General features: G+C 46.4%; 1 protein-coding gene across 2 annotated transcripts in view; it reads left to right on the top strand.

Annotated features, from left to right (window-relative positions):
- The window catches only part of dock8 (dedicator of cytokinesis 8), a 368411-nt gene that overhangs the window by 231965 nt on the left and 123548 nt on the right, over positions 1-12898 (top strand). For both annotated transcript variants that reach the window (XM_038804697.1, XM_038804698.1), the window contains exon 18: positions 11977-12078. In XM_038804697.1, coding sequence (XP_038660625.1) covers positions 11977-12078 — 102 coding nt within the window. The remainder of the gene's footprint in view (positions 1-11976; positions 12079-12898) is intronic.

Below are 12898 nucleotides of genomic sequence, written 5' to 3'. Positions count from 1 at the left end.
TTCACCACTCATCTTAATGCCGTCTGCAAACTTGGACACATTGCACTTGGTCCCCAACTCCAAATCATCTATGTAAATTGTGAACAATTGTGCGCCCAACATGGATCCCTGAGGGACACCACTAGCTACTAATTGCCAACCAGAGAAACACCCATTAATCCCCACTCTTTGCTTTATATTAATTAACCAATCCTCTATCCATGCTACTACTTTACCCTTAATGCCATGCATCTTTATCTTATGCAGCAACCTTTTGTGCGGCACCTTGTCAAGAGTTTTCTGGAAATCAGGGTACACCACATACATTGGCTCCCCATTATCTACCGCACTGATAATGTCCTCAAAAAATTCCACTAAATTAGTTAGGCACGACTTGCCCTTTATGAACCCATGCTGCGTCTGCCCAATGGGATAATTTCCATCCAGATGCCTCGCTATTTCTTCCTTGATGATAGATTCCAGCATCTTCCCTACTACCAAAGTCAAGCTAACTGGCCTATAATTACCCGCTCTCTGCCTACCTCCTTTTTTAAACAGTGGTGTCACGTTTGCTAATTTCCAATCCGCCAGGCCAATCCCAGAGTCTAGTGAATTTTGGTAAATTATCACTAGTGCATTTGCAATTTCCCTAGCCAACTCTTTTAGCACTCTGGGATGCATTCCATCAGGGCCAGGAGACTTGTCTAACTTTAGCCCCATTAGCTTGCCCATCACTACCTCCTTAGTGATAACAATCATCTTAAGGTCCTCACCTGTCATAGCCTCATTTCCATCAGTTACTGGCATGTTATTTGTGTCTTCCATTGTGAAGACCGACCCAAAAAACTTGTTCAGCTCCTCAGCCATTTACTCATCTCCCATTATTAAATCTCCCTTCTCATCCATTTACCTTAGCCACTCTTTTTTTGTTTTATATATTTGTAGAAACTTTTATTATCTGTTTTTATATTCAGAGCAAGTTTACTCTGAATCTATTTTACTCTTTATAGCTTTTTTAGTAGCTTTCTGTTCCCATCTAAAGATTTCCCAGTCCTCTAGTCTCCCACTAATCTTTGCCACTTTGTATGCTTTTTCCTTCAATTTGATACTCTCCCTTATTTCCTTAGATATCCACGGTAGATTTTCCCTCTTTCTACCTTCTTTCCTTTTTGTTGGTACAAACCTTTGCTGAGCACGGTGAAAAATCACTTGGAAGGTTCTCCATTGTTCCTCAACTGTTTCACCATAAAGTCTTTGCTCCCAGTCTACCTTAGCTAGCTCTTCTCTCATCCCATTGTAATCTCCTTTGTTTAAGCACAAAACACTAGTGTTTGATTTTACCTTCTCACCCTCCATCTGTATTTTAAATTCCACCATATTGTGATCGCTCCTTCCGAGAGGATCCCTAACTATGAGATCATTAATCAATCCTGTCTCGTTACACAGGACCAGATCTGGGACCGCTTGTTCCCTCGTAGGTTCCATTACATACTGTTCCAGGAAATTATCGCGGATACATTCTATAAACTCCTCCTCAAGGCTGCTTTGACCGACCTGGTTAAACCAATCGACATGTAGATTAAAATTCCCCATGATAAGTGCTGTACCATTTCTACATGCATCAGTTACTTCTTTGTTTATTGCCTGCCCTACCATAATGTTACTATTTAGTGGCCTACAGACTACTCCTATCAGTGACTTTTTCGCCTTACTATTCCTGATTTCCACCCAAATTGATTCAACCTTATCCTCCATAGTACCGATGTCATCCCTTACTATTGCCCGGATGTCATCCTTAAATAACAGAGCTACACCACCTCCCTTACCATCCAATCTGTCCTTCCGAATAGTTTGATACCCTTGAATATTTAACTCCCAGTCGTGACCATCCTTTAACCATGTTTCAGTAATGGCCACTGAATCATAGTCATTCACGATGATTTGCGCCATCAACTCATTTACCTTATTCCGAATACTACAGGAAATTTTAGGTAAAGTACACTTATGTTGGCTTTTATACCTCTGTTTTGAATCTTAACACCTTGATCACCAACCTCTTGTAAGTTATTTTTCCTCTTAACTTTCCTCCTTATTTTCCGAGTCGGTGAACCCATATCTTCATGTAACAACCTGCCGTGTCGCTTTCTATTATGTTTTTACTTCCCGTTTTATACCTTTTAGTATTACTGGGCCTATTCACTGAGCTCCCCTCAGTCACTGTACCTTGTGCTGTCGCCCTTTTTGATTTTTGACTATGGCCTCTCTGCCTTACACTTTCCCCCTTACTGCCTTTTGTTTCTGTCCCTGTTTTACTACCTTCTGACTTCCTGCATCGGTTCCCATTCCCTGCCACATTAGTTGAAACACTCCCCAACCACTCGAGCAAATAACCCCCCAAAGACATCAGTTCCAGTTCTGCCCAGTTGTAACCTGTCCAGTCTGTACAGGTCCCACCTCCCCCAGAACTGGTCCCAATGCTCCAGGAATCTGAAACCCTCCCCCTGACACCATCCCTTCAGCCACGTTATTCATCATGTCATTTCTACTTTGACTAGCATGTGGCACCGGTAGTAATCCTGAGATCACGACCTTCAAGGTCCGATTTCTGAACTTCCTTCCTAGCTCCCTGTATTCTGCTTTTAGGACCTCATCCCTTTTTTTACCTATGTCGTTTTTACCGATGCGTACCACGACCACTGACTGTTCCACCCTCCCCCTCCAGAATGTCCTGTACCCGCTCCGAGACATCCTTGACCCTAGCACCAGGGAATCATAGTTTGAATCATAGATTTTACAGTGCAGAAGGAGGCCATTCGGCCCATCGAGTCTGCACCGGCTCTTGGAAAGAGCACCCGACCCAAGCCCACACCTCCACCCCATAACCCAGTAACCCCACCCAACATTAAGGGCAATTTTGGACACAAAGGGCAATTTACCATGACCAATCCACCTAACCTGCTCATCTTTGGACTGTGGGAGGAAACCGGAGCACCATGCAGACACGGGGAGAACGTGCAGACCCCGCACAGACAGTGACCCAAGCCGGGAATCGAACCTGGGACCCTGGAGCTGTGAAGCAGTTGGGCTAACCACTATGCTACCGTGCTGCCCTTGAGGCAACATACCATCCTGGAGTCTCGTTTGCGGCCACAGAAACGCCTGTCCACTCCTCTTATAATTGAATCCCGTATAACTGTTGCACTGTCACACTTATCAGCCCTACCCTCTGCAGCAGAACTAACCGTGGTGCCACGAGTTTGGCTATTGCTGTTTTCCCCTGAAAGGCCATTCCCCTCAACAGTATCCAAAACGGTATATCTGTTCTGCAGGGGAATGGCCACAGGAGATTCCTGCACTACCTGCCTCGCTCTCTTGCTCTGTCTGGTGGTCACCCATTCCCTTCCTGCCTGCAGAGTCTGAGCCTGCGGTGTGACCACCTCTCTATACGTGCTATCCACGATACTCTCCGACTCGCGGATGCTCCACAGTGTCTCCAGCTGCCGCTCCAACTCTGAAACTCGAGCTTCCAGGAGCTGCAACTGGAGACACTTCCTGCACACATGCTGACCCTGGGGACTGGAACTGTCACCAGCCTGCCACATGGAGCAGGAGGAGCAGACCACATCTTGGAGCTGTCCTGCCATGAATTATTCCTTTAAATTAAACCTTTGAAATTAAACTTTAGAAAGATGTTTTTTGTCAGATTAAATCAAATCCCCGTATACTATTTCATTAGATAACTGAGTATTTATCCCTCTTGATCTGACAACAAATTAAAAATAGTTATTTAATTGAAATTTAAAAAGTTATTTAAATCAAATTAAAAATAGTAATTTAAATCAACCCAAAATAGTTACTTAAGTCAAATTAAAAATTTTAAGAATAGTAATTCAAATCAATTTAAAAATGGTAATCTAAGTCAAATAAAAACTAGTATTTAAATCAGTAACTCCCTAGATATTCAAATTTAGCCCAGTCTGACTTTCAGCCAATCAGGTTATAGTCTCGTGTGACATCACATTACCGTTTTGTTTTCAATTTTGAACCAACAGCTGTCTTACCCGATAGTGCTCTTTACTGAAGTCTCGCCCTCTCTCCGCGCTCTTTACTGAAGTCTTGCCCTCTTCCGCGCTCTTTACTGAAGTCTCGACCTCTCTTTCTCCGTGCTCTTTACTGAAGTCTCGTCCTCTCTTTCTACGTGCTCTTTACTGAAGTCTCGCCCTCTCTCTCACTCCGTGCTCTTTACTGAAATCTCGCCCTCTCTCTCTCCGCGCTCTTTACTGACGTCTCACCCTCTCTCCGCGCTCTTTACTGAAGTCTCGCCCTCTCTCTCTCCGCACTCTTTACTGAAGTCTTGCCCTCCCTCTCTCCGCACTCTTTATTGAAGTCTTGCCCTCTCTCTCTCCGTGCTCTTTATTGAAGTCTTGCCCTCTCTCTCCGCGCTCTTTATTGAAGTCTCGCCCTCTCTCTCTCCACGCTCTTTATTGAAGTCTTGCCCTCTCTCTCCGCGCTCTTTATTGAAGTCTCGCCCTCTCTCTCTCCACGCTCTTTATTGAAGTCTCGCCCTCTCTCCGCGCTCTTTATTGAAGTCTTGCCCTCTTTCTTTCGGCGCTCTTTATTGAAGTCTTGCCCTCTCTCTGCGCTCTTTATTGAAGTCTCGCCCTCTCTTCTTTCCCCTAACTTTGTTTCCTATTTCCGCACACCATTTTACATCTGAATGTTCTGTTATTCAGTTTGTCTGGGAACTCCAATGAAATATTCTCATCAAATCTTGGAAACAGAAATCAAACATTCTTATTCGATTCCAGACATCAACATGGTTTGAATCCTTGCCTCCTTTCCCTGAAGCAATTTTTATTTTCTCAAGGGAACCCACTACACTATTTGCCTGACTTCTTTTTCGGTTTTAAAATTATCCCAGCAGTGTTGTCGAGCTGCCTCCTTTGACTCTGCCAAAAATGTCTAAATAAAACACAAGGGTCCATTGTGCTTGAGGTGGAATTAATCAGTCTAAAAGTTGGAGCTGGTATCAAAAAGAATTAACTCCCATTTTGCAAAGTCTGGTTCTTTATATTGTTGTGGGTAAGTCTGGTTCAAAGTACCACTTGTTCCTTTCATAATTGTCCCTTTTCCTGAATCAGCAGCCCAACTCTGATTTACCTGACCAACACATGTCATAGAATCCGAGAATTCCTACAGTGCAGAGGGAAGCCATTTGTTCAACGAGTCTGCACCAACACTCCGCAAGAGTAGCCGATCAAGGCCCACTCCCTACCCTACCACCCCACCTTACCTTTGGACACTAATGGGGCAATTTAGCATGGCCAACCCACCTAACCTGAACATCTGTGGACTGTGGGAGGAAACCGGAGCACCCGGAAGAAACCGACGCAGACACGGGGAAAATGTACAAACTCCACACAATCACCCGAGGTTGGAATTGAACCCGGATCCCTGGCGCTGTGAGGAAGCAGTGCTAACCACTGTGACACCGTGCTGCCCATAAAAGAAGAACAACCACTGGAGCACAGTTTCCATAGAACCTAGAATCTCGACAGTGCAGAAGGAGGCCATTTGGCCCATTGTGTCCGCACCAGCCCTCTGAAAGAGCTCCCTACCTAGGTCCGCTCCCCAGCCCTATCCCCACAACCCCACCTAGCCTGCATAGCGTTGAACACTGAAGGGTGATTTTATCGTGGCCAATCCACCTAACCCACGCATCTTTGGACTGTGGAAGGAAACCGGAGCACCCGGAGGAAACCCACGCAGAAACGGGGAGAATGTGCAAACTCCACACAGACAATCACCCAAGGTCCCAATTGAACCCGGGTTCAGGGAGTGACCCTTCGGGACCCCAATCCAAATTTGTATCTGTCATGACTAATGCACTGTTGATAGCTGGACTACCGTCCCAGGTTCTTTTCCCCGTCACTCCACCAAACAGTAGGAAACAGTCAATATCATTTTACTGCACTGGTTTTCTCACTGCATGGGAAACTAGGCAACAGTCGATGTTGTTTTTTCACACCTGGGGCTGGATTCCCCGACTCCGAAATCGCTTCGGCGACGGGGTGGAGAATCCCCAATGGCACCGAAATCGGGGGCTGATCCACTTTCATGATGCTCTGCCCCCTGAAAAGCGGCATACTCGCACAGAATCCACGGCCTCCGTACGTTGGCTGAGGCTCGCCCCGTGATGCTCCGTCCCCGACCGGCTGAGTACCCGACGGCGTGGGTCTCTCATGGTTTCCCCCGTCGGGAACTCAGCATGGCGGCTGCGGATTTAGTGGGGGGGAGGGCTGATCCGCATGCAGGGGTGGACATAACAAGTAACAAGGGCCTCACGGTAGCATGGTGGTTAGCATCAATGCTTCACAGCTCCAGGGTCCCAGGTTCGATTCCCGGCTGGGTCACTGTCTGTGTGGAGTCTGCACGTCCTCCCCGTGTGTGCGTGGGTTTCCTCCGGGTGCTCCGGTTTCCTCCCACAGTCCAAAGATGTGCGGGTTAGGTGGATTGGCCATGCTAAAATTGCCCGTAGTGTAATGTTAATGGGGGGATTGTTGGGTTACGGGTATACGGGTTGCGTGGGTTTGGGTGGGGTGGTCATTGCTCGGCACAACATCGAGGGCTGAGGGGCCTGTTCTGTGCTGTACTGTTCTAAAGTCCCTATCCCCATCTGCCGCCACCCCTGGAACCTCGTATCCAGCCCCACCGGCACAAACCTATGGTCGTCCCATATCGGCGACATACCCTCCTGTCCAAAATGTTGCATGCACTGGCTCCACACCTGTAACGCCAAAACCACCACTGTACTCACTGAGGACCTGACCACCGAGAACGGAAGAGGTGCCAACAACAGAGCCCTCAAACTCATTCCCCTGTACGACGACGTCTCCATTAGCCCCCAAACTGACTTGTCCTCCACAGCCTATTTCATCACCAATATTCGCCACCCAATAATAAAGACAGCCCCCCCCCCACCCCCGCAACTCCCCCACATGCCCCCACCAATCGTCCCCTCTCCAGTAACACCCGCTTCACCCATGGTGTCTTCTCCCCCCACACACACACAGACACAGCCTGAAATTATCCTGTTAACCTTCCTGAAAAAAGGACTTGGAAACAAAGACAGGAAGGTTCTGGAACAAGAACCTGGGCAGCACCATCATTTTCACCGCCCAGCCAGTGACAGCGGCAACACATTCCACTTCTTGAAATCCGCCTTCATTCCCCTCATCCGCCAGCAGCCTCTCGTCTGGCCTCCAAAGCGGCTGTTGGGCCTCTCCCTGCACTACCCACAAATCCACCCAGTGAAGCACATGGTCAGAAACCACAATTGCCGAGTACTCCAAGACGGCCAGCAGCGCCTTATCCATATTTTAAAAAATCAATCTGGGAGTGCAACTGGTGTACATGGAAGTACAAAAAACTCCTTCGCCCTCAGCCTCCCAAACCTCAACGAGTCCACCCTCCCAGTGCGCTCCATGAACCCCCTCAACTATCTTGCCACCTCTGACACCCTCGATGACTTCGGACTCGCCAGTCCAAACTTGAATCTGGGACCGTAATCTGGGATGAGGAAAATATCAACCATGATTGAATGGCGGAACAGACTTGATGGGCCAAATGGCCTAATTCTGCTTCTGTTTCTTATGGTCTTATGGTAATGAAATCGTCACCCCATAATCAGCCAATGCGTATCCAGTTCCGGGATCCTCCCTAATACCCGCCCCATCAAGTCCACGCCATCCCAATGCGAGGCATAAACATTCACCGGGACCACCGGCATCCCCTCCAACTCTCCATTGACCTACCCCTGGATCAGCCACGATGACCCCACCTCAAAAGCTACTCTCATATTAACCAACACCGCCATTCTCCTCGTCCTCATGTCCAGCCCCGAGTGGAACACCTGCCTCACCAATCCCTTCCTCAGCCTTGTCTGATCTCCCAACTTCAGTTGCTTCTCCTGCAAAAACATAACACCTGCTTTCAGACTCCTCAGATGTGCAAAGACAATCAACCATTTAACTGTCCATTCCGCCCTCACATTCTAGGTGACCAGCCTGGTCAGAGGGTTTCCCGTCCCCCTCCCCTACCAACCAGCCATACCCCTTTTAAGCCAGACCCTGCCTGCGTCACGTGCTCCTCCAGGCCTGCCCACAGATGTCTGCCGTCATCTCTCCCTTCCTAACTGCGCCACGCCAATCACACCCATGTCAGCAACCTCCCCCCAACCACCAAACTAAAAAACAACCCCATGCCTTGCTCCTAGCAACCCCCCACTTCATTCCCTTTAACTGGCCCGTCCAACTAGCATGGTGGCCTCTGTCTGAGGCCTCTGACTTCCCCTCACCCCTCCAGTCTATCCCTCCCCCCCCCCAGCCCCCCCCATCCTCCCAACGACCAACTAAGAGAAACAAAAGGCACATTCACCATCACTGCTCCCCCCGTTGAAACCTACCCCAAATTACCCACCTAATATGCCCCGCAGTTTATACAAAACCCCTCTCAAGTTCAATGTCCTCGCACTCCTCCCAGTCCATGGTCCCTCATAAAGTCCATCACTTCCGCCGGTGAATCAAAACAAAATTCTTGCTTTTGATACGTTACTCACAAGTGGGCAGGGTACAATATGCCAAACTTCACGCTCTTCTGAAAGAGGACCGCCTTTATCCAGTTGTACCCGGCCCTCTTCTTAGCCAGCTCCACACCCAGGTCTAGGTAAATCAGCAGCTCACTCTCCTCCCAGGTGCATTTCTTGGTCTGCCTCGCCCACCTCAGGACCTTTTCTTTATCCAGGAACCGATGCAGTCTCACCACTATCGCCCTTGGCAGTTCTCCCACCTGCAACCTCTTCCTCAGCGCCCTGTTCAGGTTAGGTGAATTGGCCATGCTAAATTGTCCCTTGTATCCAAAGATTACATGGGGTTACGGGGATAGTGTGGGGAATTGGGCCTAGGTAGGGTGCTCTTTCAGAGGGTCAATGCAGAATCCATGAGCCAAATGGCCTCCTTTTGCACTGTAGGGATTCTATGGTTTTATATATATATACATTATATAGCCCAAAACAACAATAAAACATACCTATGAACATTCATATAAAACCGAAACAACACATATGCTTGTAAATTTCAGACCGTTAATTCTCAGCAATCTCTCACTACAGAGGGCTAAAGAGACAGAACACTACAAACTGAAAATTCCTTCGCAAAAATTTCATTGAGTTCCCACAAATCCACAGTTAAACCTTGAAGTAAATTAACTTGGGGACATGCAGTAATCACAAGCATACTTTCATAATTCCATGCACCCCTAAAAATATGAACTCCTGTAATGAGATAAACCCAAAGTGACAAAGGTATCCCTGGATTGCGAGCTCCAGGGAAGATAAAAACAAATTAAAGTTTAAGCCGGTTTAAGATTTCAACCATAATACAAATGTATACAAACATTAAACTACAGGGGGTCACAAGCCACTAGTTCACTGACACACAAACAGCACAGACACACGAGGAATCACATTCAGACAGGAAAATTATTCATACTTCAGCAAAATACAGGTACTCACAAGTTATTTTTTTCTTTATGTTGCCTTTTCACACAGCATCTGAATTATACTGTGGGCTATGAAGTTAACTTCTTACTTTCTCCCAACTATCTTTGTTGTGCACAGTGTGTCTTTAACCCTTCTGCGGTGGACAAATGACTGCGAGTCGATTTTGTTTTAAATCAGTAGTCTTTTGTCACACACACAATATTAGAATCAATCAATCACAATATCAGTTTAAGTTATACGACAAAATGCTAAAGTGCAATACCAACCTTGACTTAACTTTGAGTGACTGACAAGTACCCAAACAGATATTGGCCTTTATCCGTGATCTGGTTTCTGTCGTCCTCTATGTTTGGTCCTTGGTCTGGCTTAATACTCTGGCTCTGGTCTTCCTCCTGGTGATAGCCGGTGAAGTTCACCATTGTTGTATTCCTGGTGCTGGCTGCTGCAGAGAGAGATTGGAAAGTGGCGCGGCACGTTCTACCTCAAGGGATTTTGCGCCCTTTTGGGCGGTCACCGGGTCATTGCCAATGCGTTGATCAGGGTTCGATCACCCTGATCGATGAGATCCAATCAATGGCTGCCACTTCGATTTTGAAGTGTGCACTCACCGACCATGTCTGCAGGTGTTAAGGGCATGTAGGCTTTCCAAATAAAGAGTTTAGGTGTTGCTGTGTCTGGTCAACATTTGTGATTGACTGGATAGTTCTATTGTTCCTGGGATGGCCTGGAGATGGCCTTTTTCCTGTGTATTGCAACATCTAGGCTGCAGCTTGCTCATCAATGTTTATTTAAACCGCAGCCTGCTTGTCCTATACTTGGCAAAAATTCTCAGTATCCTTTGCACAACGTCATCTTAGGTAGCCGTTCAGCCACACCTTGCTTATGACTGGATGGGGTTTAGAGAAATGGATTGTTTTACATTTTGGTCAGGCACACAAGCAAGTGGTATATCATCTCGCTGAAAGAGGAACTTGCCTCCTGTAACTGCGGCTAGTAACCCCTGCTGTTTTCCCAATTCCCCTTTTATCTACAATAGCTGAAACCTACACAGGGAATGACTAGCTTAACCGTGAGGCTGCTTAACTGCTTCCCTTACAGTTATTTTGTCATCACCCAGCTACTGTATGAGCCTCTCGTTAGTCCTGTTACTTTCTGTGAGCTCCAGCCATAGTTGCTGCACTCAACCAAGGCAGCTCCTGCATGCAGACTGGATATACTGTGCTGTTACAATATTGTAGCTGACTGCTCAGCTCCTAACCCTGAAGTATGAATCTGCCTCTCTAAACCATCTGTCTCTTGATCTCTCTGCTGGAATTGCTTTCTCAAATTCACCATTTCCTAAGTTATTTCTTTATTTTCCGAAACCTCATCAACTTTTGGAGTATGGTAATATATTTCACCATCAAAAAACCCATTACCTTTTCAACTCTCAACTTCTTTGTTCCATTCTACCTCTTTACTACAATCACACACTCGTTCAGACTGACCCACCAGCTTCCCATTTCAAATGCTGACCCCCCCAGTCCAGTGCTAGTGTTGATTTTGTGACGATCCTGCCGACTACACCAATCTGTTGCAGTAAAAGATTAAAACCACTCAAGTCTATTCCTTGCTGTAACAGAGACATTTATTCCCAAGCAAGCTTGGGAGACTCAACCTTCTCCTACAGGGTGTCTGCCTGATACAAAGGCCATGTCACATAGTTGCATCTTTTGTTTTATTCATTTATGGGATTTGGGCAATGCTGGTTTGGCCATCCCTATAAAGTTTATCACCTTTACACTACAAAATCCTAATAAGCAGCATTATACAGGCTGTTGCTGTAATTTAACTAACTGAAGGCTGAGATCTGTGGTTCTTATCACACTTTTGCTTCCCCATCATGTGAAGGTCATTAAGTTTGTGATTGTTACTTTCCCACACCATCATGCTGAGAAATGACCTTAATAACTATTCTTTCAAAGCTATAGATGCCCATAATTGAAGTTGCCTACTTAGTTCAAAGCTATCAATGTTTAAAGTTGAATTATTTCAATTACCCCACTTTAGTCCTTCTAGCCAATTCCAACCCACAATGCAAGTATGCCAGTTAAGGCAGAACTTGTATACCCCAGATTTTTATTTCTACAGGGCCTGGTCTGGGGTAGAACCCCTTTCTACATCAAACTTGGTCTCTTGCATCATTGGGGTGCAACCAGTGAAGAAGAATCAAATGGGGAGCTCGGTCACCCTCAGCCTTTTTTCTACAGCTCCGCCTGTAATTCGGATTTTCACTCACACAGTCACAGTGGTAGTTGTAACCAATATGTCGGGTGTTGATTGCCAGACAAGATTTGGAATGTTCATTTATATACAGGCTGCTGACTTTGTGGGAAAAAACTTTGATGTGCCCAGCAGTGTTCAGTAAATTGACGGATTGTGTCGTCTTTATTTTCTAGTGGTTACCAATTCTTATGAATGAGCGTCTTCAGACGGGCCATTACTGTCTGCCAGTCGCCTTGGATAGGCTCCCCAACAAATACTCCATGCACTCTCCAGAGGTAAGTGTAACCTGCAAGATGGGTTTGCAAGATGGGCTTGTAATGTAGAACAATGCCAGCAACGCGGCTTCAATTCCCATACCGGCCTCCCTGAACAGGCACCGGAATGTGGCGACTTGGGAACTTTTCACAGTAACTTCATTGACGCCTACTTGTGACAATAAGCAATTATTATTATTATTATTATCTTCCATACACTATATAGAAAAGTATAGAAACATAGAAAATAGGAGCAGCAGTAGGCCATTCAGCCCTTAAGAGTCTGATCCGCCATTCAATATTATCATGACTGATCCTCTATCTCAACCATACTCCCACTCTCTCCCATACCCCTTTACAGTCCAGAAATCTAGCTATTTCCTTCTAAAATATATTCAGTGACTTGGCCTCCACAGCCTTCTGTGACAGAGAATTCCAAGGTTCAGCACCCTCTGAGTGAAGAGGTTTCTCCTCATCATACCTATCCCGTAGCCCCAACCAAAGGAAGCAACATCCCCACATCGAGTAACATCCAGAATGCATGGCACATGCTCCAATGAATTCTGTCCTACAATGGCAATTGGAGCCCCATAAGCAGGTGCTTCAATCCCTCAATGAAGGGCCTCGCTGAGGGCAGATCATTGGCCTCAACAGACTGGTAAGTCTACTGACCTTTCTTGTGATTGATTTCATGGTGGTACATCTGAACTTGTCAGGACCAAGTAATGGGCAATTCTGCAAATAGGATGGTATAAAACTGTACATAACTGCATGGCCAACCTCCTGTCCGTGTATCCATATCCAGAGAATCCCTTCAATGCAGAAGGAGGCCATTCAGTCC

The sequence above is a fragment of the Scyliorhinus canicula genome, chromosome 8, assembly GCF_902713615.1.
Source record: "Scyliorhinus canicula chromosome 8, sScyCan1.1, whole genome shotgun sequence".
Classification (NCBI taxonomy): Eukaryota; Metazoa; Chordata; class Chondrichthyes; order Carcharhiniformes; family Scyliorhinidae; genus Scyliorhinus; species Scyliorhinus canicula.
This window is presented reverse-complemented; position numbering and strand designations above follow the sequence as displayed.